This window comes from Aphelocoma coerulescens, chromosome 2 (assembly GCF_041296385.1).
Source record: "Aphelocoma coerulescens isolate FSJ_1873_10779 chromosome 2, UR_Acoe_1.0, whole genome shotgun sequence".
NCBI lineage: Eukaryota > Metazoa > Chordata > Aves > Passeriformes > Corvidae > Aphelocoma > Aphelocoma coerulescens.
Genome location: NC_091015.1, coordinates 159,397,073 through 159,421,936, shown reverse-complemented (window position 1 = coordinate 159,421,936; position 24,864 = coordinate 159,397,073). Strand labels below are relative to the sequence as shown.

At 37.0% G+C, this 24,864-nt stretch overlaps 1 protein-coding gene across 1 annotated transcript in view; it reads left to right on the top strand.

Annotated features, from left to right (window-relative positions):
• Positions 1 to 24,864, top strand: part of ADCY8 (adenylate cyclase 8) — a 122,164-nt gene that overhangs the window by 33,475 nt on the left and 63,825 nt on the right. Inside the window, 2 exon segments of the mRNA XM_069005492.1 lie at positions 16,405 to 16,535; positions 19,023 to 19,134. Coding sequence (XP_068861593.1) covers positions 16,405 to 16,535; positions 19,023 to 19,134 — 243 coding nt within the window.

The window sequence follows — 24,864 nt, the reverse complement described above, 5'->3', positions numbered from 1 at the left end:
AGCACACATGCAGCAATTCAGTGACTGCTAGCATTTTTCTATCTTGAAGACAAACATTTCATGACACGTGGAATCTGTAGTTCACATGAATGTAAAAAAATCTTACTACCTGTTAAAGCATACCACATTTTAAAAAGTAAGGATTAAATCTTGATAAAGTTTACTAAATTAATTCTATGACTTTCTACAAAATAGCTATAATATATGAAAGGGAGAAAAAAGGTGGAAAATTAGTATGCAGGACAATAGATGAAATGTAGCTTCTGAAAATTCGAAAAATATGGTTAAGGAACTAAAAATGTGCAGAGAAAATAAAGTAATAATTATTTGTGTAATTCTTCCAGACAATAATTTCAGGAATTCAAAATTTTGTTCCGCTTCAATTTATTTCCCCTTCACTTCCCAAAAACTGTCTAAACTAGAGGTTTGTTATAGCAGGGTCAAGTTTTTTGTTGCTTTCAGCAGTGGTACTGCTACTTTTTATAGTAGTGGATTGCTTAATTTAAATCTCTTGAGGCTCCTTTCATCTCCACACATCTTCTGCTTCTTGAAGTGAAAGTAATAGAAAATTAAAGTGTATTGACATGTCATATGTATGGTATGTCATATGAAATGTGACAGCTTGCCAGAAAGGTCCTGTAAGGTCTGTTTTTGTCTTACTTTGTTTAAATCAGAAGACCAGTGAAATTAAAGTAAGAACATGAATTTTAACTCATGAGTTTTAACTCATGAAACAACACGAGTTTTAACCTACCACAAGGAGTGGTATGCTTGTCCATAAGCAATTGCAGAATGAGGCTCCAAGTTTATACAATCATGGAAACCATATAAATGCTTCAGATATACTTCTATTGATTACTGTGTATTGTTAAAAATAAGAAATCAAGTTTCTGCTCTCTCAAAATGATCCTTCCATTTTCTTAATATCCCTTAGATTTATAATCTCTAATCCTCTGTCATTCTAATAATGATAAATGCTACTGCTATCATTATGCAGTATTGTGCAATGCCTAAAAGAGCCAGTTGAGGAAAGTCACACAAGCGTGAGCCAAACATATTATAATCTGTGTTTTAGAGATAAGCAAGAGGTACCATTAGAAATGTGGAGCTGTACAAGGAAACAGTGATATTGCTAAGGAAGGATCTCCTGTTTTCAGAGGTTTTAAAGGACCCTTTAATGAGTATTTGTAGATTTTCTGGAATACAAATATAAACTTTGTATTATGTCAGCTCCTGCTGCAGGGATAAACAAGAGATTTTTCTGTATTTCCAGATACATTTCATATATATGAGCTGATTTTTTTTCAGTGAAAGCAGTTTCATTCACTCACTTCCAACCGTTGCATAAAGAGCAATGAAAATAGGAGGTGGAACAACCAAAATCCCACTAGGGATGAAAAAACCTTTTTGTTGTTCTTCTGTTATGAATTAGATGTGGGGGTTTAAATAAGTTTCTGCCTTTTGCCCAGGTTGCTGGCAGCAGGCAGTAGCTTTATTGAGGTGGCCAGCACCTCAAAACCCACTCTTGTTTGCAAGTTCTTTAATAATGGCTGATTTTGTCTATTAGAGAATGAATTATTTATTTAATAGACACAAAACTAACACATTTATTTAATAGACACAAAACAGATATAAGACTTAGACATTACTACACAGGAATAAGACAAAAAGAGACAACTAGTATTACACACGGGGTTAAAGGTACCATCAATTTTAGAGCTAGCTAAGGAATAACTTAGGATCCAATGTTTCTTACCTTCCAATTCATGATGGAGCACACATCGAAATCCTTTCCCTCAATTTCCAGGAAAGTAACCAGAGAATTGCATCCAAACTTCAGAAAGAAGTCTCACATGCTTCTCAGGGTGCACGTAGGAGACTTCTGCCTCTGTGATAATTCGTAGTACTTTCATAGTGTAAAGCAGGCCTTTTGGTCACCTATGTTTGTTTTCTTTTATCTCTTCCCACATCTGCCCTCCATACCAAGATGCTGATTCTTGGTTAGGCTGGCAGACCCTTTGGCACCAGGAGATGATACCTGCTGGGCCTTTGGCCCACCTGGGTTATCTCTCCTATTTGCACTGGCCCCCTGAGGTGGGGAGACAGGGGATATGCCCTGCCACATCTTCATGTTACTCTGATCTGAAATTTGGGCAGTTAGATGTCATAATGTGTTTTCCAGATGTCATTATTTTCCAGCAGTGTCTCCCTTTTGTGGGTTTTCAGGATTCAAGAATTCCTTGCGCTATTTCATTTTGGCTGTGAAGTTTTCCAGTTTGACACTCAAAGCCATTTTGTCATTCAGAAATGTCTGGGGCTGCGGTGTCTGTAAATCTGAATTAGCTCCATAGACTCATTTTCCACAGAAAATATCTTCAGGTGCGAGTTCAGCTTTTACACAAATTGCAAATCTTTCAGTTACTGCACAGGAAGGAAGAGAAGGAAGTGCAGACCTGGATGATGCAAAAGACTTTACGAAGCCTGGCTGGTCCAGGGTAACCTGACTCCAGTTTTGAAGTGACTCAGTTTCCAGTGTCTGTTTCCAGAAGTCTATATACAATAAAGCTCCTCTGTCTTTTTTCTTTCTGCCTCCCTCATCCCCATTTATTCTCAACAAGACTTGTAGAGAAAATTTTCAGAAGTATTTCAGAAAGAGAGGACTTTCAGTTGTATTTTCAGATCATCAAGGATCTGATTTTTTTCTATTGCTATCCTTTTGATTTTAAGCACCTGGGGTAGTTAAAAGTACATATTAGCATTTTCAATTACAATGAATTTCCTAATTCTAATTACTCTATTATGAAAATGAATAGTAGTGTGGCTACAGAGAATTACTCCTGCAGTCATTGTTAATTATGTTTATGTGCTTACCTATATGGTATTATCTGTGTGACACCAATTGGAAATCCCACCACCCTGTGAAACTGAGGGAACATCTGTGTCTACTTATTTCCTAATTTTCATTAAAAAATTAGAACTTTTGTGAAAATCTAAAACATTTCAGAGCTTGGCATAGTTAATGGAGACTCCACTGTTGATGTGTACCAGAAAGACTTTATCATCAAAAGATGAAAATATCAGGAGGCAGCACAGACAAATGTGTTGCAAAAACAGCCTCAGTTTAGCAGTTATCGATAAAATAATCAATTTAAATAGTTTCTAATTAATTGTAGTTAGTGGCCTGTTCTTAAGAGATGTATTTATACCAACCAACCAAATATGGCCACCACAAAATGTCCTCTGATTTTGTTTTCAAAGCATTGCAATTATAAATAAAAAACAAACATGAGGCTCTCTGTTTTCATAAATCTATTTTATTCCAACAGTCTCATAGCTTTACACTACCTATTTGAAATTTTAATTTAATACTTTCATTTTATGTCTACGTGTTTCAAAAATATTGACAACCAGTGTTATGTTTTGTTAATGACCAAAGACACTATCTTTTTTTATACCTCGATTTTTTTGTAAGGACACAGCAGGTAATTCTGCTTTCATCTTATCTGGGCAATGAAAATAGATAGTCTGACTCACTTTCTTAATTAGCTACTGAAAACCCTTCACAACCAATGAGTATGTGATTTCCCTCATTGTGAAAATGCTGTGAAATTGCCCTAATGAAGAGCAAAAACCTGAACTAAATTTCTTTTTCATTTCTATTTCTCAGAATACAAAATCCCCAAGTTTTAAATGAATGGCATATTAAATCCAGACACATATTAAAATTACGACTTTATGAAGAATTGCATTCAATATATACGTCAGGTGTCCTAACTTGCTCTTTCTCCAATCTTTATTTGAATTTTTTAACATTTTAAATCCTGAAATGCTATAATTTAAAGAGTCTCTCAGATAATTTTGTCATGCTGCCTTTTCCTGCACCCCACATACATATGCCAAATTATACATATCTGAAAACAATTATTATGTAGGGAAGACAGGAATACTGTTGTGCAATAAAAGTTGTGCAGGAATATTTGATTAACTGAAGCTAAAAATGGAGTCTTAAAAGGACTAGACAGGGAAAATCACAAAAGTTAAATAAGTAAAGTTATAGCTATAAGATCATAAAAATCAGTCCAGCCCTTCCCCCTTCTCTTGTAATAAGATCACAACACTACAGGACAGCTATTCATAGAAGAGACATTTAGCCATAATCAGAAACTTCTCTTGTGTCATGACCACACTTCAGCTCTCTATCCAAGGCTGCTCTAGACCAATGAGACTAATGAAGCCTGGACAAAGCAATAGGAAAATATGGATGGGAGGCTGCTTTCAAGCTAAGCAAAGTTGTTAAAATATATCTTACTAACATGAATAACCTGGAGTCTGGACTAATGTTCAGAAAAATCCAATATATAGCCTCACTGAAATATTTTATTTGCATTATTTCTAGTAGATTTAGAGAACCTAATAACATTTTATGAAGAAGTTGTTTTAGATCAGAGGAGAAAACAGTCCCTATCTGTTTGATTTTTACATTCGTCCTCCAGAGTTCATTCTTGTTCTCAGTGTAGCAGGTTATGCATCATTCATGAAAAGAAAACTCTCTACCTCTTGTGCAGAGCTCACCAACAAGGCTGCTCCTACTGTGATAAGCTATTGGGAGGGAGTAAACTCAAATCAGAAAGAAATCCTCCAGGTTTTACGTTCTGAAAAGCCAATTAGGGAAAATTAGTCTATTTCAGCACTACATTTGTGCAGTGTCAGTAGTTACCTAGTGCTAGAAGTTACTAGAGCCACAACACATTAGTCTTTTTTTAGCTGTATGTCTAAATCCCTCTACAAGACAGTCCTCAGCAAGCAGATCCCTTTCTATGCAGAAATAATCTCAAATTCCACAAAGAGAAGGTCTTCTTATGTGGAAATAAAGATCCTTCTTAATATCTTCCTTAATCCTTATGAAAATATTCTTGGGCATCTAACACACTGGCAGAAGAAATGGAGCTGAAGGCTGGGGGCAGAAGGGTTGGTGGGGCACAAGAACTGCTTGCCTCCAGTCTTGCAAGGAGGACTCGCTCCAGAAGGTCAAGACTGGTATCAAACCTGATCCACTGGGCTTCCAGGGATGCTTCCCATCAAGGTGGGACAAAGATGGGCATCTGCAAGTTTTAATGATGGGTTAGGTCAGATCAGTGGGGAGCAAGAAGAAAAAGCTTTCTACATTAAATGGTGTAATGAGAACAGTCCCCTAAGAGAATACCCTACAGGCAATTCCTCCCTGCGAGTCCTGCCACTGGCTTACTGAACACCTACTTTCCAGGTAATCTCTTTCTCATAGGGGATTCCACAAATCCAATTAAAGCTCATTTTGAAAGTCAAAACAGTTTGGATGTTGTTTCATTTTATTTGCATAAAGGATTAGAGCTCACCACCTGAAAGAACCGTCTGTCCAGGTAAGAAGAGGATAGTTTTGTTTTCTAGGTATGATCACGCATTCTATCTTTCTAGTATGGGTATCAGAGCTGTAAAATGAGAATACAGCCCTTAGTCTTCAGAACAATCTGCTGTTGGCATATTTAGTCTCTTCTGCCTGTTATCTTTGGAAAAACTGTGATCCTGCCTTAATCTCTTTTTCCATTAAAAAACCTGTTCTGTTTGACCATTTGCTTCCTTCTACCTCCACTTCTAGAGGATTTTTTTCACACTTTCCCCTGCAACAATCGCTATTTCCCATGGCTTTAAGAAGCTCTCTGAAGATTGATGAATTCTGGGGTTTTTTTTGGTTGTGTTTTTTTTAAAATTTTTTTTAAAGCAGCTTATATGTTATGCAGGTTTTATCAAGCTCTTACAAATCTAGAATTTAATCAACTGTCAGTACTTTGCAACCTCTAAAATAAGAGCAGATTGGACTGGGATTGGAAAGGACACTTTAAGAGGGTTAAACACCATAAAGTCTTGTGTATATCCATACATATATATGTAGATATACATACACTGGTGGTAAGACTATTAAAATTCCTCTGAATTGGTATGAGGATAAAGTACAGATTTAGTTTAAAAAATAAAAGAATAATCTTAATTTTAGACAGCACACAGTCTTTCTTTATAAAAATAATTTAAAGTGCTCCATATTTAAAAATTATGATCACAATAACTGAGGCTTTATTTTTAAAGGACAAACAATAAACTCACAATTTTAAAAAAATCTATGAAATCATCTGGTTAGATATTACATTTTAGTATTTTTTTCCCTTTTCATAGGAACCAATGTGTTGACTGTGAGATTCTAAGAAAAGTTTCACATTTATTCAGACTTTCTATTATCTTAGTATCTTTCTCTAAAGAACCATAGTCCCCACAAAAAGTTTTTCTTGATGTTGCTCCATTAGCACTTAGAGGATCAAACTTTAAGTATAACTTACGGGTCAATCTAGCAAATGAAGGAATGTGAAAAGTTTCTATTGTTCTTCCCAATCCATTTCCATATTCTGATTTAGTAGGTGACCTGTTTTTTAAGTCCAATAACAGACTTTTCTTCCTTATTTTTGGGGGAAAGAAATATTTACATGCACTATGATTTTGTCGATACAAGAATGTACATTTACTACATCTTGTCTCAAAAAAACTCATTACTTAACCCATTTGCAGTAGAAACCCAAACATTGTAAAGTCAGATTTAAATGTTGTGCCTTAACTTTCACTGCTGGTGTTTGTTTCTTGTCATCAAAGCATAATCTCCACATTTTGGTTTCAAATACAAGTCTAAGGTAAAATCAAGATAAGAATTATCTGCTGCCTTCTCTTCCATTCCTTGCAAATCTGGAGTGGTCACATGTACTTGAACAGAATAATGAGATTTACAGCCCATGCCAGAGACATGGGAGTCAGACCCTGAACTGTAATTCATACAGGGGAAAAATCCCAGAGTGTCAGCTCTTCAGGCATGGGAGCTTCCCCTAGAAGAAATTAGTGAGAAGGAAACCTCGTTCCTAGTAGATGGATTTTTGGATTTACTAAAGATGAAACTCAAAGTGTGGTACTTTGATCTCTAAACTAGGTTGTTCAATTGTCATGCTGGTCAACAGTGAATGAGACTGACAGGATTTTGGTGGCCTGTGTCTCCTGTGTTTTCAGCTCTTTGCTAAAGAGAGTGGTGTCGGAAAAAAATGTCTTTTTTAGAGCTGCCACTGACTAGTGACCCTTGCTGATGTGTCAGAGAAGTGGACAGAGAGGGACTGAGTAAGGGGAGTGAAATAGTTTCAGTCCCCTAAATTGATGAGACACTTCTACCAGCTGGGCTGCCATACAGTTATCTCTGCTTAATAAAGAACTCCAAGCTCCAAATTCAACAAGTTAATGCCTCTGCTCTCGATATACTTACCAATTTTAAGGTCATCTTTCTTTCTAGTTCAGGATCAGAACTTACGGTACTAAGAAACTTTCCTTTGTGCCCTAAAAGTACTGTAGGAGGACTCTAAAATTAGTGTCCTTACAAGATTCTCAATTAATAGAGAGACTCTGTGGTCCAGGTAGGGGCTTTAAATCATCTGACCATGAGCAGTACCAATTCCAAGATAGACAAAGTTACTAATGCCATTACTGAGATAATCTAAGGCAAGATAAAATATTTGGATTAATATTTATAAAAAACTTATGGTCTTTCACACTATCAGTATTCAAGTGCCCATTTACAAGCCTGTTCAGAGGGGTTTGATTTTCAGGAGGACTATTGCTCCCACTTACTGAAAGGAAATTTTATCCTGCTTGTGCTGCTTAGTACTGGAGTCTTAAAATTCTCTGACAAAGTATATCCCTTGCTTTGACCAGAATAAATGACCTTGTAGCTCTTATTAATCTTGGTGTTCTGCAGTGATTTAGGCATATAAAGCTGAACTGTACAAGGCATGAAAGCCTTCTTTCTGATATTTTCCATGTCATTAGTTGCCATAACGAGTACTCTTGAGAAATGTGTATTTTACTGAAGTTGTCTAGCAATTTTCAAAACAGCCCAAAAAAAAGTAACAAAATGGAAAAAGAGACATCTAAATCAATAGAAAATAGAAACAGTGCAGAAGAATTAAATGAAGATTTAACAGCAGATAACTCAAAGCTGTTCCAGAGAAACAGCATAATAAGCATTAAAGTCAGATGGTGCTATTCTGATATTTTAGAACAAATTTGAATTGTAGGAGATGGTTTTTGCTCATTTTCTATTCCAGTAGAACAAGGAAAAGATTAAGATTATGCTTTTATGGAATCATTCCCCAGTAGTTTTGAAAGTAGTTATCTTTCTCCTGTTCTTTAGCTCTGACTCCTGTTTTCCTTGCAAACTAATTGAAATTTATGGAAGCCAATACACCAGAAGACAGTACAAAGGTTTTTGTCCTATGTGTCTTATTTCCATATAAATCTTTTTCTTCTGAATATTTGTCTTGTCTACTACTGTTTAATAAAGAATAGCTAACAAAAAAATCATCATGATATTTGGAAGAAACAAAATTACAAAATTATAAAAGATGGCTTTCCATTATTAGACAAGTCTAATGGATTATTATGGGCTGGAGAGTATCACTTGTCCAGCTCAGGGATCCCCAGCATGATATGGACCTGTTGGAGCAAGTCTAGAGGAGAGTCATGAAGATGATCAGAGAGCTGGGGCACCTCTCTTATGAAGACTGGTTCAAAAAGCTGGAATTGTTCAGTCTGGAGAAGAGAAGCCTCCAGGGAAACCTTATAGAAGCTGCCAGTACCTAAAAGGGCTAAGAGAGAGATGGAGAGGGGCTTTTGATAAGGGCATGGAGAGGTAGGACAAGGGGGAATGGCTTCAAACTGAAAGAGAGTAGGTTGAGATTACATATTAGGAAGAAAATCTTGACTGTGAGGGTGGTAATGCATGGGAAGAGGTTGCCCACAGAAGTTGTAGCTGCCCCATGCCTGGAAATGTTTAAGGCCAGGTTGGATGGGACTTTGATCAGCCTGGTCTAGTGGAAGGTTTTCCTGCCCATGGCAGGGAGGTGGTGACTGATCTCGAACATCCCCTCCAACCTAAACCATTCTATGATTCTGTGATTAATGTTCACATCTACAGGATAGGATGGTAATACAAATTGTTTTGTAACTCCTGCTTTTCACCACTCATCTTTCTAACAAGTTTGGGTTTCACGATGAAATTTAAATCTAACACGCTCTTCATTCAGGAGACAAAAAGTCATATATAAGGATTCAGAGGATCTGTAATTATTAACAATTGTGTATACTCAATACAGACACTCAATTTGAGAGCACTTAATCTGAGACCTGTAGTTCCTACTGCCTAAGCTAAAAGACACTGTCAGGAGACTATTTCATGGTGTGCTCCCACCCACTCCCATGGAAGTTAGCGGTACTCATGTGGACTCACGACGAGTTGATTCATTGTACCAGTGCCATAGTGTAATCACTGCCTGCAGTCAGCTTCATGATCAACTGTGTTACTACTAAAATTAATTTTATAAATATTTTTGTAAATACTTTGTAGAGGAATATATTTTTTTTAATTAAATATACATGCAGCAGCAGTAACAGGTACCATGCCAAGAAAAATGACAGAGAGGGTTGTTCCATGACTTCCCAGCATGTTACAGGATGAGCTAAATATTTATGAAGCCAAAATGATACTGGGAAGGCATAAAAACAAAACTGGCAGCCTTGGAATCATCTTGCTACATCTCAGGAACTTCCGACTAAGGCACTAAAACTGTTATCCCCTTAAACAGCCAACTGGGTAATAAAAAAGACACCTCCTTTTACACCTGGCAGTAGACTGTTAGTCATCAAGCCCTGCCAAAATTTTGTAATGTGGCTTCAGGTACCTGAACCATCAAACCATTCACCATCCAGACAAAACAAAGTCCCAGCAGTACCTTGCAGTTCTTCCCTTCATCATGTGCTACGTATGTTGTTTTATGCTGTTCTGGATAATAGCATTGAAGAAACAATTGGATAACACGCCCTTCCTATGAGAAGTGTGTGTAAAAAAGCTTTTTCCTTCTTCCATTGCCACAAACTTTGCAACATTTCTCATTTAATAATTGATTAGACACTGTTATAAAGGGTCATGTCTCTCAAATACTGTGTTATCAGTTTGGTTGAGACTCTAGCTATGTTTCATAGACAAAAGCTAAACAAAAGGAGACCCCAAGACCTCCTGTGTGATCTGGCCTTGTTTCTCTTTGAAAACAGCTGATGCCTGAATGGAACATGCAGCCAAGAATGGGATGATTTGGAATAGTAATTGACTGAGTGATTAAAATAAAACAAAGTTGATACAGCTCATATCACACACTGCAGCAGTAAGTAGGCTAACAGGCAGCCTCAAAACCCCACAAGTCTGAATAGGTATTGCAGTTCCTTCAATATTTTTTAATTAACTCCCATTGTCTCGATGACACACAAGAAAGAACAGCTGCAAATAGACTGTCCATTGTACACTAAGTAAGCACGAAGGAATTTCTCTTCAGAGCAGTTCATCATTAATGAGAGGTCCTAATTTCCATTTTCTAGAGTGGCATCTACAATAATTACATCTATTCTGAACATTGTCAGAGTTTCAGTAGGAAACAATACCATTTTATCTACTTCCCTTAAATGTAATAAAAGCTTGGGCTTCAAAAAGACTAAAACTCCTGCTCTGAATAGCCCTCCTCACATCCTATTAAGTTCAGTGTTTAAGACAATAAAACTTCTCTGATATTAATTGGAGATGTTGTTAAAGACAAACTTGATGGTCCTGGAAAAATGATTCTTAAAAATCAAGATGAAAAATGTGAAACTGTTTCTCTAGAGCATCTATCATTAAACACTTCTGGGGTATGCCCACTCCAGGTTTACACAAATGTCTTGGGAGCAGCCATAAGCAGCATGATTCAAAATCCAAAGATGTCCATGACATCTGTGTAGGTTCCCCCATTTGGTGGTACATGTAGAGGAGGAAGAGCAAAATCTGAACTGACATGTCAGTCAAGAGGGGCTTTTCATGCCTTGGCAAAGCCATCCCCAATAAAGGTGAAACAAAGGAAAATATATACCACCTCAGTGGAGCTGGTGCAGGGAGCTTATGCAGATGGCAGACCCTGCAGGGGTGATGTCCTCACATCACCTACAGGGAAACCCTGGGGAGTTTGATATTTGTCTTAACAATCTCCTCGAGATCCCAAATCGCTTGTTGATGTTTTGTGATTGTTGGTGTTTTGTTCTCTTTCATCAGCCCAAGTGGAAAGGTCTCCAGTTTTTATTCACAAGACTGAGATCTTGTGCACTGGTTAATTGACTCTTCCCAAAAACTGCTGGAAAGGTTGTGATTTATTCATCAGGGACATGTCCCACTTCCCCATGAATGTTTGTGCAGTTGTAAGCACTGGCACCCCCTGATTTCAGTACAAGTGACTCAAGAGATCTGTGCATGCAGACCACAGTGAAGCTGTCGAACAAAGAATGACTATTGCAGATGCATAAAACAGTAAATGGGCCTTAGAGTCAGTATCAGTGTTAAATTACAGTCTTGAGACTTTAAATAGATGTGTGTGACTCATTAAGTTAATTTACTTATCATTACAGGATTTGTTTCACTGTTGCTAAATTTTCCTGAAGGAGTAGATTGGGTAGGAGTCAACTCCATACTTAAAAACCTCCTAAACTAGGTGACTGCACACTCTTTACTTCTATGGGCTCCTACTACCACTGACTGAGATCTAGTCAATACAGGCAACAGAACCCAGAGAGACCCATAGTGACAACAAAGGAGTCATTTACACCTGACCTGTTGAGTATCTCTTCAGATTCATTGGATGAAATGGAAGTTTGGGCATAACTACATTGTAGTCACAAAACTCAGGTGTCTGAATGCAGACCTGAATTCTACCATCACTTTGTTACATTTAGTGATTTTTACTGGTCTTTTTTCTTTACCAGGGTTATTCTTTGGGTTAAAGCTACTTTTTTTTTATTTATTTACTCTAAACTCTGCTCCATCTTAAAGGCTAGGGCTGATTCATGTCATGAATTGTTATTAGAAGAATAGTTTACCAGCTCTTTTCTGGAATTCCTTTGTTGCTATTTTCTTTCTTCTATGTCTTTTGAACAAATATATCTGTGTTCCTTTTCAAGCCATTTACCACGGCTGCTGCTTACCTTTGAATTGTCTCCACTTAGTCCACTGCTCAACTATCAAGCTTTCAGCAGAGCTGGGTAATGGAATGTTGCAGTGGGGATTAATGCAACATGTATAAGACAGCGAGGCCCGTGGAAAAGAAATATGGACGGATTCTTGCTAGATGTTTCAGAGATGTTTGTTTCTCCAGCCGCATGGCCGGGCTCTGCCGAGGAACTGCTCAATCACGGGACCGCCAGGGTCCTCTCTGCCCAGGAGAACACAAAACAACCAGTGGGGAACAAGACTGGCCAGGGAGCAGGGAAACCCCGTGCCTCTACCCCAGGGCCCCTCTCCCAGGACCCCATGGCAGGGGGGAAGAACCCCAACAATGGAGTTTCCTTCACCCTAGAGTTCATGACACTTCTTATTAGGCCTTTCTCTGTAAGAGAAGGAATTTTTTCTTGTGTGTTCCCCTCCAGCTCTAAAAATGCCTTCCAAGAGAGACTGACTAGAAATGTGAAGACTCTTTGATCATGCAAATAGTAAGGTACAGAGGACTATGAAAAAATGGCAATTTTTTTCTCCAGGATTAGCTACTGGTCTTTTCTATATGGCCTCCACACATTTGTGGTATTCTTCTGCTCCACAGTATCTAAATCTGTGAAATAGGAGCAATAATATTCAACTAGCTTAAAGGAAAGTTATGTGGCAAAGATCTTATATCAAGGGAATAGTGACCTGACACTCATTCTTGAATAACTGAAAATCTTTCTTAACTGCTGGATTGAAGAAAAGTGATGTGAAAGGCCTCAGAAAAAGGATATATCTTGGTCCAGAGAACACTAGCATCAACTGTAGGAAAAGAAAGAATGGAAGTGATCCACACTAGAGCCCACCTTTCAGTTCCCAGCTTGGGGAAGGAGCCTGGGTCAGCATCCCCACCACCCTGTCAGTGTAGCGTGATGTAAGAGCAGCTTGGAATAGCAAAGGACAGCTGATGCCTGTAGAGGGAAAAATTTTCTGTCCTTTGAATGTTTCAGTACCAGAGAATTGAAAGTAGCTGAAGTGCCTCATAAAAATATATATAGACACACACATACACACTTCAGTGCTGCTTTTCTTGCAGCGCTCCTCCTTAGCACAACATACATCATACCAAGTAGTGACATGAGCTGTATATGAGCCTTCAATTGTGATTCCAACAAAGGCTCATCACATGCCTCAGTATAAATGGAGGAGGGCTGCTACAGAGGCAAACTAATTAACCTCAGTTTTATGGGTCACTGCCAGATATTATGTGCAGACAAGAACGTTTAACTTACCTTAATGAGTAGCATGAAGGTTAAGATATCAAATGTGCTAGGCACAATTTTCTTGGCTTAGTGAACATGTGCCAAGTCAACTATGTTTTATTTTAAATAAGCTTTCTAGAGGCATTTCTTGATACCCCCTTGGGTGAATGCAAATAAGGAATGTAAGATTTTCCTATTGGGGGAAAAAAACCCATTCTCTATTTAAGCCGTATATATATGAAGGAACTGACCTTTTTTTTAATGTTCTCTTATCATAGATTTTATAAACAGCTCAATAACAACAAGAATTTCCACTTGCTTTCTTTTTTGTTTAATCTCCTTTTTTTTTTTTATTTGTATTCCAATTTATCATCTTACATGGATAAGGTAGGAAATAACATATTTCTTTTTATAGTGAAAAAATTTAGCATTATTCTGAATGTACCTTCACAAGAAGTCATTGAACACTTTAATCATACAACTCCCTGAAATACTGATCGGATTTGTTCAGAAGGTGGCTTTATTTTTTGGTTATATTGAGCTATGTATCTTAGTAGTGAAGGAATAAGAGAATATATAGCCTACGTGCCTTCAGTTATAGGAGGCTTAAGGACAAAAAATGTTAAAAATATTTCTGGTTCCTAGACTACCAATCAGCAGCTCTTGCAAACATGCCCTATTAAGAAGCCATAGGACATTCGCTTGTGAGTGAAGCTACCTGAGGACTAGATGTTCCTGTGAAAACCTGGGTTTCCAGGAGTGGAAAGGACTTCCTGAAGGACTGGTTTCCTTTTTGCTATCACAAGCATCACATCCAGTGTTTAGTCATCAGAAGAATGAAGGATAGCAGAATTCCCACGTGGAAAGTGTGAAAGTCAAGACAAAGCAAATGTGCTAAAATTAGAACCACCCTGTATGGGGAAACAGAAAGTCTGGGCTTGGCTATTTCCCAGAATTAAGGATGATCTCACTACTCACAGCCTGCTCTGTATCAGCTATTACTTGCATAATTTTTTTGTCCCTTCCTCACAAAGGCAGGTTTTCATTTTGTAAAGGTTTGTAGAATAGGTGGATTAAATATTAGGAGAGTCTTGGTTCTCTCGTCTTCTGTCAGCATGTTATGCAGGAAGGAGCACAGGAGAAAGCTGCCTTCTCAGAGTGGAGTGTAACAGGTGTGCTCCAGTGGTGAAACACTCCTGTGCTGCAGTGCAGCTTTTGGCAGCTTGTGTTCTCCCCTCTTAAGCAAACATGCAGTTCAACTCAGCTGGGGCTGCTATCTAGACAAATGGAAGTGTTTACCCAAAACGTGTTTCCATCAGAGCTGAGGATTGTTTTACTAACTACTGACTAAGACTGCTCAGAGTGAGAATTTTTCATGATCTACACTGTGAAAGTTGTAAGTTAGTAATGATATCACCTCCTATGAAAGCTAGGGAGGGGTTCCTTCATTTATTCAGATGTTTCATCTATGGCTACATTTCATCCATGACATTGAATCCTGCTGGCATAAAAATCATTATTGTCATGATTGTATTGCTCGTCTCTCTTATCCCTCTTTGGTTTTTCTTGTTCTCTCTCAACAAATTTTCACCCTCAAGAAGGGGCATAACCCACAGCATGTATAATATGAGATTATTTTATATCCTCCTAATATCAAGTTACCTCAAAACAAATTCAACATCAATTTCTTTGACAAAAAAGGGAGGGGAGGGGAGGGGAGGGGAGGGGAGGGGAGGGGAGGGGAGGGGAGGGGAGGGGAGAGGAGGGGAGGGGAGGGGAGGGGAGGGGAAGGGAGGGGAGGGGAGGGGAGAGAACTTTATCTCTGTGTTCTACAGTCCACATATGCACCTGATTTGGAAGTTCAAATCTGGTTTTCCCTAGATATATACTATTACCCAAAATGTTGTTTGAAATTTGGTGATAAGTAGCTTACATAACTAGCATTCTCTTCTTTAGTTCAAGAATATTTCAGTATTTGAAATCCTGTAAAGTAAAAGAAAATTGAAAAATTATAGCTTTGCTTCAGATTGATTGGGAGTGATATATTCCAATACTGGACAAAGCTTTCTAATCTAAAAAAAAAGAGAGAGACTGAGGGCAAGAGGACACAATAACAGTATTTAATACAGAAGGATTATTACAGAGAAAGGAGCAATCAATAATTATCCATTCGCAATTTGAAAGATAAAAAGAAGGTTTAATTTGCAGAGAAAGAGATTTGAGTTGGATACTTGCAAAATCTGTCAAAGCCATTAAACTGATGAGCCACTGAAGCAGGGACATTCTAAAATCTCTCAGGGGATGATCTAGGGCGTTCACGAAAGAATTTGATTACTTTTTGAGGGCTTGCCTGACTGTATTTAGATGTGGTTAGTTAGAGCATGGTGCTAATAACCATGATTGCAGGTTGGAACCCCAAAAGGGCCAGTCACAGAAGAGCTGGACTCAGTGATCCTTGTGGGTCCCTTCCAACTCAGAATATTCAGTGAAATTCTGTGAAAATTCTGTGGTTAATTATATTATAACAGGGCTGGAAACAGCAATGGTGTGCATATGTATATATCTCCTAATACACTAATATTAGAAGTATATGTGCACTAATATGCCCTGATAACACTGTTTGCACACTAATAATAAACTAATATACTTGGATGCTATACTAATATACATTAAAGATTTACATTATAAATAAGCATGTGTATGTATATAAACACATCTCAAATGCTTACTCTTCCTGAGTGTTCTTGAAACACAGACAAAACTAATTAAAAATGTTGAATATGTTCTCCAGTCTTCCTACTTGAGAGGGCCAGTTTGAATGGCTTCATGTGCACTCATTTTATTCTTCCTTACCTAAACCAGAGGCATGCTGGACTCTGGACTCAGTTTGAAAAGGCGAATTATCACAAATGGTCTGAGCTAGAATTTTTAGAGAGGAGGGTCACATCTTAAATAACCAGTTATCCAGATCTTTAAACAGGGCATTGTTAAATACCAGTTCAGATTGGTACTGACACTTTGGTTTCCTCTTTGTTTTAGGAACGGCTGGTGCTCTCTGTGTTACCACGGTTTGTAGTCCTGGAAATGATAAATGATATGACCAATGTAGAAGATGAACATTTGCAGCACCAGTTTCATAAGATCTACATTCATCGTTATGAGAATGTCAGGTGGGTGGAGTAGCCTCTCTGTAATGTTTAAGGTCTCAGATGCTGCTAAATGACTCTTGTTTGAGGGTTTCCCTTCTGTTGCTTTATTCATTCATAAATTAGAAAATGAGTGAACCCTTGTTTAATTGAGCAGAGAAGCATTTTAGCACCTTCTTGTATTCATCAGGATGGCTGGATGCCACTGCAATGGCAAGACCCATTTGAACCAAACAATGAGCCTGGACCAATTGTGTCTTTTTTTCACTTAATTAAGTGGTCAGGATTGCACAGGAATGTGCCTACATGTGCACATGTATTCTGCCACAGCCTGCTGCTTCACCCCACACACTGAAGAATGAGATGGAGACTTGTAAGAGGCTCTCAAAGATGGTGACCTGTTATATGGTTCCTCCGCTTAGGAGCCATTTTCATTTAATCAGTCTTATTATTAATTTCTTAATCCCATTTCTTTTCTTTATTCCTCTCTCTAAATTTTGTTTTTTCCTGAAGTTAATGATCAGAAGGGTGATAATTATCCTATGAGCTGCTACTCAAAGTAATTAGTCCTAACTGTACACTTACACCAGAATGATCAACTTCCACTCCATGACATTACATAATCTTGATTTTATTGTAGTTTCTGAAAAACAGAATTTTTTTTTTTTTAAGCCAATAGCATTTTCCATATTAAATGGAAATATGTCTTTCCCAAAAACACAAGGGCAAAATATTGAGTGACCATCATTGAAATCATCATTGAAGAAAGTGAAAAATAAGCATCCTTGGATATGATGGTAGATAGTTTGCTAGGAAAGCATGTACTTTGCCTTTCGATGAAACCAAAATATAACTTTGTCTAGACAAGTTCAATAAAAATAATTTGCACTTCTGCAGAAGAGTAAATTGATTATCTGCTGCTTCTGTAGCCATGCAGTAGCTCAGACATATTATTTTATTAAATCTGGTTGAAAGTGTCAAGGACCCTCATAAAGGTTTGGGTTTCACTAAATTAAAACCTCTTCCATTAACCTTTTTCATACTCAGACTAAGTGTTGCTGTAGAAGAATCAAAACATGGAAAAGATAGCCTTTTTCTTTTAATGGAAAAGGGTTGTATTCAGGGTGAGAAGTCAAACCATATTTTATGCTTGAAATAGATTTGAAATTAAGATTCTGCATGTTTTAAAATATAGATACTGGATGGCTTCTATGAATGCTTCCAGAAACTAGATCTTTTCAAAACTATGTTTCACCTTTTTTTTTCCCCTAAATGTTGAGTACTTGAACACTACCTAAATCAGTGTTATATGAATCCTTAAAATTAATAACCTGTTAGAAATTTTTCTTGGTTTGATAACTAAAACTGTAGAAATCAGTATCTTAATCTTTAATCTTTAAAATCTTAATCTTTATAAATTTAGTCTATTATTACTATTCATTCCTCTTTGAGTCACTTGTTATTTTACCTTTTAATTTTATTTCTTCTCACCGGTAAAAATCTTACCGAGTTTGTGAGCATCTTGCTTAATCCTCAGCCAAACCTTTACCAGTCCATAAATTTGAAGATTAATTGTATTATCAGTAGACAACATGATCATGACTGTATTTATTATTGCTTATATTAGAATTTCTCAGATGTTGTCAAATTGTGATCTTGTACAAGTCACCACCTAAAGTAATGACTTGTGAAAAAAATCTTCTGCTACTCTGTAATACCAGTTATTAGTTGACTTTCAAGTGCTAATAAGGTTTGTGCCAGAATGATATGTGTATTTTTGAACACCATTACTTTATAAAGTAGCCAATACTCTCTTCATCTAATAAGTACTGAGCTATTATTTGCTTTGGTCTGGGTGGTATCTTGCACACCAGAGACTTTGTGTGTGCTTATGTTTCTCTATATTCACATGCAGTCATTTAGGCACAGTGAGCAGTCAAAAGGCTAGAAAAATAGCTGGATGTTAAAACACAGGTTAGAGGTCTGTTTGCAAGTAGTTTGTTAATGGAGATTGTACCACAACTGCACGCACACAAGTTGATACACCTAAATTCAAAGTATGACTGCACTGGGCTCCCTGAAAAGTCAGTAGAATTAAAAAGGAATTAACCAATTAAAGATTTGTACCTTAAAAAGGGAGCACTATAGTTCTAACTCAGGTACTTCTGTCAAATGCCTAAAATTCGATGGAATAAAACTGGCCTTAGCCAGGTGTATCAAGACTGTCACAAATCTGTCTGTATTCTTAGGATTTGAGTCTTATGTGATTTGAAAATACAGAACTGCATGACTCCCTTTTTTGGCAAAACTTTTTCTCACCCTTAGCAGTATCTTTTTAGTCCCTTCAATATTTATATTCAGTACTCCAGAATGTACAGAGGTCTAGAACAAAGGTAGTATGACTTCAAATGTAGTAAAATGACCCTTCCACTAGTAAAATACAAGATTACTTAGACACTCAGAAATTAAATTAAATTGACTGAAACACTAATATATTTTCTCGTTTTTTAGCATTCTTTTTGCAGATGTTAAAGGATTCACCAACCTCTCCACAACTCTGTCAGCCCAGGAGCTGGTCCGAATGCTGAATGAACTCTTTGCCAGATTTGATCGACTAGCACATGTGAGTTAAACACAGTTTATTTACAAAAAGAAAAAATCAATTCTATATTTGGGAGCTTTGGGAAATACCCTCTGATCACTTTGAACAATATATGTGCAGATTTTCCCCACAGGGATTGTATATTGCCATTGAGGTTGGAAGACACTGATAAAGTTTTATGAAAGATGATGAGTTCTGATAGCAAGTGAAAGCTGATGTTGTCAGAACTTTGGGCTTCTATAGTGCTGGACAGAGAATTGTAGGAAAGCAGACCACCTACCACATTTTCTAGGGAAGTTTCATACTTCTGGTCCTTGCTGGATTTTTTTTTTTTTTTTTAAGACCATAGCTTTATTTTTTCTTTTCTTCTGTGAAATGGGGATGGTTAAAAGACCTATTCATTTAAGGTCATCTAATCAGTTCCCATAGCCATTGTTAGTTACTGGGTTTACACTCTTTAGGCTGGATTCTATCTAACTCAACAATGAAATTAATTAAACACAGCAGAGGAAATTATTACATCAGGAAAAGTAGTTGCTACTTAATTAGCACTCACTGGAAAAAAAGTGAAGCACAAAAATACAAGCAGAACACATGCTCAGTTTTGCTAGGCTTGCATTTTTTTTCATGTTTCTTTGGTCAAAATTTAATTTGACTATCTTTAAGTGTCAATATCTGAGCTGACTAATAAGGCTTCTAAGTGGAGGCAATGAAGTACATTTAATGGAGTTTATCTTATCATTTATCCAGCCAAATGTAGGTACCTACTACAGGAAAATGCTAATTGCACTCTGAATATCATAGACCATGCTATCTATTCACTATAAGGAGAACCTAAAGTGGTTTAGTCTGATGTACAGATTTACATCCCTCACTGGGTTTTACACATTTATGGTTCAAGGTTATGGGGTATTTGTACATTTATTGCATGGTATCAGTAGGGCCCTTGTGGTTTTCTCTCAGCTTACACATTAAAGCCAAGAAAGACAAGACTTCTGTAATTATTCAAATTTCTTTTGAGTCAGCTATTTTTATCTTAAATAGCAATGTGTTTTCTCATGTACATAGTGATGCCACAGCCTATTGACTGGGCACTGGCAAATTAGTAAATGCAACCTACAATATTTGCTCTGCAAAAAAAAAGCCCTCATCAACTCTGGTCTACATTGTAAACCAAGCCAGGTGAAAGAATTACCTCAGTCCTGTCTTTTAGAAAGCTTATAGGGGTAATGTCTGGTTTTGTATGTCTTGGTAAAAATAGCTACTTTAACTGAAGAAACATATTTTACACCAAATTAAATGTGTGTGTGTACGTCACAGAAATATTTTAGAAAGACTATGTATATAAAATGCTTTATTGCCTTGCTTTACATTTCGATTTTGGCTAGCATTCATGATCATTAACCATATTTTGTAATCATTCCATAAGCTATATTTAACCAACACTGACTTTGTATAGAAAGACTATATGCAATAAAGGAGTTTGAAACAAGGAAGGCATTTACATTTAAGTCTAATCCAGTGAATTCTCCCTCACCTGCCACTTAATTCTGAATTCAACTTCCTCCTTGTATTTTTTTTTTTTTTATTTTATGAGAACTGAAAATTTTACTTCTTTGTGGCTTGTCATACATCTCCTACTTGAACCTTCTAGAAATTTTTTTTGTTGCAGTTCTAAACTTATAAATCTTCATGGAGAACATTGAATGTGCCACACAGGAGTAGGTATCCCAAAAATGTAGGTGAATTTATTTTAAAGAAACAGTAATAAATATATCAGCCCCTTTTACAGAGCCAAGAATTTCTTATCCAGAAATCTGTGGTTTGGGATGAAAGAACTTCTGTGTCTGCAAAACCTGATCATCAGGACGGTCACCTCTCAAGTGAAGGTCCCAGTCAGTAAATTCAAGGTTCTAGGCTCCTTCATGCATTTTCTTTCCTAGTCTGGGAATTTGATTTTCTTTTTAACACATCATTGATTAATCCACTGGTCTAGAACATCCATGCATCCACTGGTCTAGAACAATCCTCTGAAAGGTGGAAGACACAGGGAGGAATCACTGCAGAAACTGAACTGATTTGCTTATAAAGATTAGAGTGATATGATCATGAATAATCAAAATTTAGTAAAAAGAAAGGCATTTTGACTGTGTTCCTTATTTGTGGCTTCTGTAACCTGGATGTCACGATACGTGTCTGATGCTCTGACAGTAGAGACGCCCAACAGAGAGGAACCTCTCCTGGTTCCCTAGAAAGGGTTTGGTGTTTCTGTCCCACTCAAGGAGACAAATTGTCCCTCTGCACTTTATAGGAAACCAAGATTCCTCACTGGACTCTTATGGAGGGGACCAGCTGCATAAAATAAAATGGTCTAAATCTTGTATTGAACTTAACCTGTGCCTTTGGAAAATTTTGGAAATGTATACTGGCAGATCCTGAATTTTAAGGACTTGTGAATTACGTGGACTTATCAACATACCCAACTGATATTGCATAAAGCTTTCACACCTGGTAAAGGTGTATCTTTTGGAAAAATTCCTGGTCTTCATTTGAATGCACCAAGAGATGGTCTTGTCTAAATAGCTGTCTATCTTGGTACCATATTCCAGTGCCTTAACACTCTCACTGTTTATTCAGTATGGCTTGTTTCCCATGTGATTTTTTCTGAATTGGAACTACATCTATTGATTCTTGCTACGAACAATCCCAGAAAAAAGAACTGTCTTGTAGCCACTGACTTCCTCCAGGAATGCATCTGGGTGCTTTGATCAAGGTGCTTCTCAGGTTTCCTTTTGATAAAAGAAACACACCAAAGTCATGGCAAGGTTTTTACTCTGTAAAATTTATTCCTTCAAATAGTTTTAGGGACTACTTTTCTGGAACAACTTCAGTTTTTGAGAATCCCTTTAAAAGCACAAAAACCAGTATTCCTGGACTAATCTCCATTAGTGTGGTGGAGGCAGATCATCACCATTCCTCCTATTATCACTTTCCTCAATCACTGTCCAAATGTCATATTTCTGAACATACAGTCATAACATTATTGTACTGAAAAATATTATTTGTGTTTTTATGGTCTTGCTGTCATGTTGTAACCACCACCATGTCTGCATGGTAGTTGCTCATTTTACTGGTCTGAGTCCTTTTGTAAATGTTATCAGCATAGTTTCCTACTTGCCTGTAAATCCTCAACAGGACTTTTGGAAAGTGGCCCTTTCAAGGCCTCCCTAGAAGGATCTTCCATTAAGGAGGATTACACAATCACATCTAGATTTCAGATCTGTCACTTAACTGGCTCTCAATCAGCTTAAATAGAGTTATCATAACTCTTTAAAATAGTCACTGTTAGTCAGACTCTTGGAGTTTGCTAAGAATTACCATCAAAGCAAAGAGATCAGTGGAAGAAAACTTGAGGCAGTCTCTTTAGATTTTAAGGAAAATCCTTATAAATCCTTATTTACTTCTAAATAAAAGTATTACTTTATAATCCCATATAAAGGATTGTTGGATCTGCTCTAACATCTTATATAAATCATATAATATTAAAGAAGACTTTTTTACAGCATACTGAAAAATGTAATTTGGCTTAGTTTCTTTTTTCTCTTATTAAGCTTTATTAAGAAAAACAGAAGTAATGAGGACTCTGAGGTTTTTTTAATCTTCCCTAGGTTACATAAAGTATTATGGCATACGTTGATGCATATAATTAATAACAAAAAGTTCATAATATCTGTATCATTACCACAGAACACTTTGAATAAAAATTAGAACTCATTTCAATATTTCTTCTAAGAAAAAAATGTAATATGGTATGTACAGCTACTTCCCATTTCTAATCACTCTGTGATGTTTGCAAAAGATTTATAGTTATTAAAGAGAAAAGTGACATTTACAAAGGAAGAAAAATAAGTTGGCATAAAACAGAACTGAAGAAAACATTTCCTTATATCTGCCTCATCTACTGAAAGGCCTAAACAGAAACTTAATTAATATTAATATTTTCCTTAGGCAGAAATTTTGAGGAGAGAAGGGAAACAAGATGACATTCAGCATGATACTTAAGCCTAAAAAAAGTCCTGCTTTGGTGAAATAATAGTTATTTTTGATGTTTGTTTTTCCTCTGCCTTCTCTGCAGTGCTAGATGTCAGCCAATACAATGATTTAAATTATCATATTTCTAAATTCATCTACAGTTTTTAGATACAGTTTCAGATACGACAAAGAGGAAAGAGTAAAACCCTAAATAAAGGAGCTTATTAGAGGGCTGATGGGGTTTTTTAAATTTTTTTTTCTAAGGAAATAATCTTTTTCTGTAACCTTGGTTAAATTTTCTCCTGTGATGTTGCAGACAAGCTGCCAAAAATTCCTCCAACAGTGTATTACTAATCTTACTTGTGACTGGTGTTTCCAGGGGTGGAAACCAACCTGACTACCAGGCTCCACAAGAACACATCATGTCATAGCCCCAGTACAATACCTGCACCAGCTGGTACTGTACCAGGAAGGGAAGAGTAGAGGGTGTTGAAGGCTGTTTGGTTTCCTTGATAAATACACTCCCGTTGCAGAGCTTTACTGTCCCAGGTCACATTTCAGCTCTGAGCTGGCAGCGCTTTGTTCCGTGGTGAAATCATCTCCAAGCATGTAACCCACAGGGTTCCAGACATCCTAAAAAACCCTGTTTAAACATATATGACAGGTGTGAATTTTCTCATTTGTATATGTTTGGGGTACTGTAGCAAGAAGCAGAGTTTCTGGATTATGAATATGGATATATCATATTTATCTCATTATAAAGACATTGTATGAATTTAGAGTAAAGGGATGGAGTGAATGCTCTTTTTGCAGTGCTTAATTCTGACATGTTTTTTCTCCTAACCAGTGTCAATAATAAATTGTCTAATAATAATGAATAAATGACCCTGTTCACAATGTTCTCCCTACATTTACAGTTTTTCAGATAGTAAAGAGCCCATCAAAAGACCTAAACAGTCAAGTAAAACCCCAGTCCACAAAACACTTTTAGAATTGATAGTATACAGGCTTTTTATGAAAAAAAGTCAGATGAAAATGACCAAGTAAATAAAATTTGTTTTAAAATTTCCCAGTGATTTATAGACTAAGAATTACACAAATTCAACCTCCCCCAAAAAGAAGCCCCACTCTGTGACTAAATTAGGATTTGAATTAAATTTAGCCTTCACAAGTATATTCTTGGGTATTCTCCAGCTCATCCTTTATAGAATCATAGAATAATTAAGGTTGGAAAAGACCTCTAAGATTATTGAGTTCACCCATTTACCTAACATTTCTAGGGCCACTACTAGACCTTGAGCCTAAGCATCACATCCACGTCTTTTAAATACCTTCAGGGTTGAAAACTCATCCACCTTCTTGTGCAGCCTGTTCCAAGGCTTGACAACCCTTTAGATGAAGAAATTTTACCTAACATCCAATCTAAATCTCCCCTGGTGCAACTTAAGGCCACTTCCTCTTGTCCTGTCTCTCATCACTTGGGAGAAGAGACTGACCCCCACCTGACTACAGCCTCCTTCTTGGCCACCTGGGCACATGCTGACTCATGTTCTAATGTTGTCAACCAGTGTCCCAAGTACCTGAAGCAATTAAGTTCTAGAAACTCCTAAGAGCAGAATTTCCACGCAGAATTGTTCCTGCCTTAGCTGGAAAGAAACACCTTGAATCTTTCTCGTGGGGATTTCTGTCTCTGAAATCATTTAAAGCATAATTTTCTAA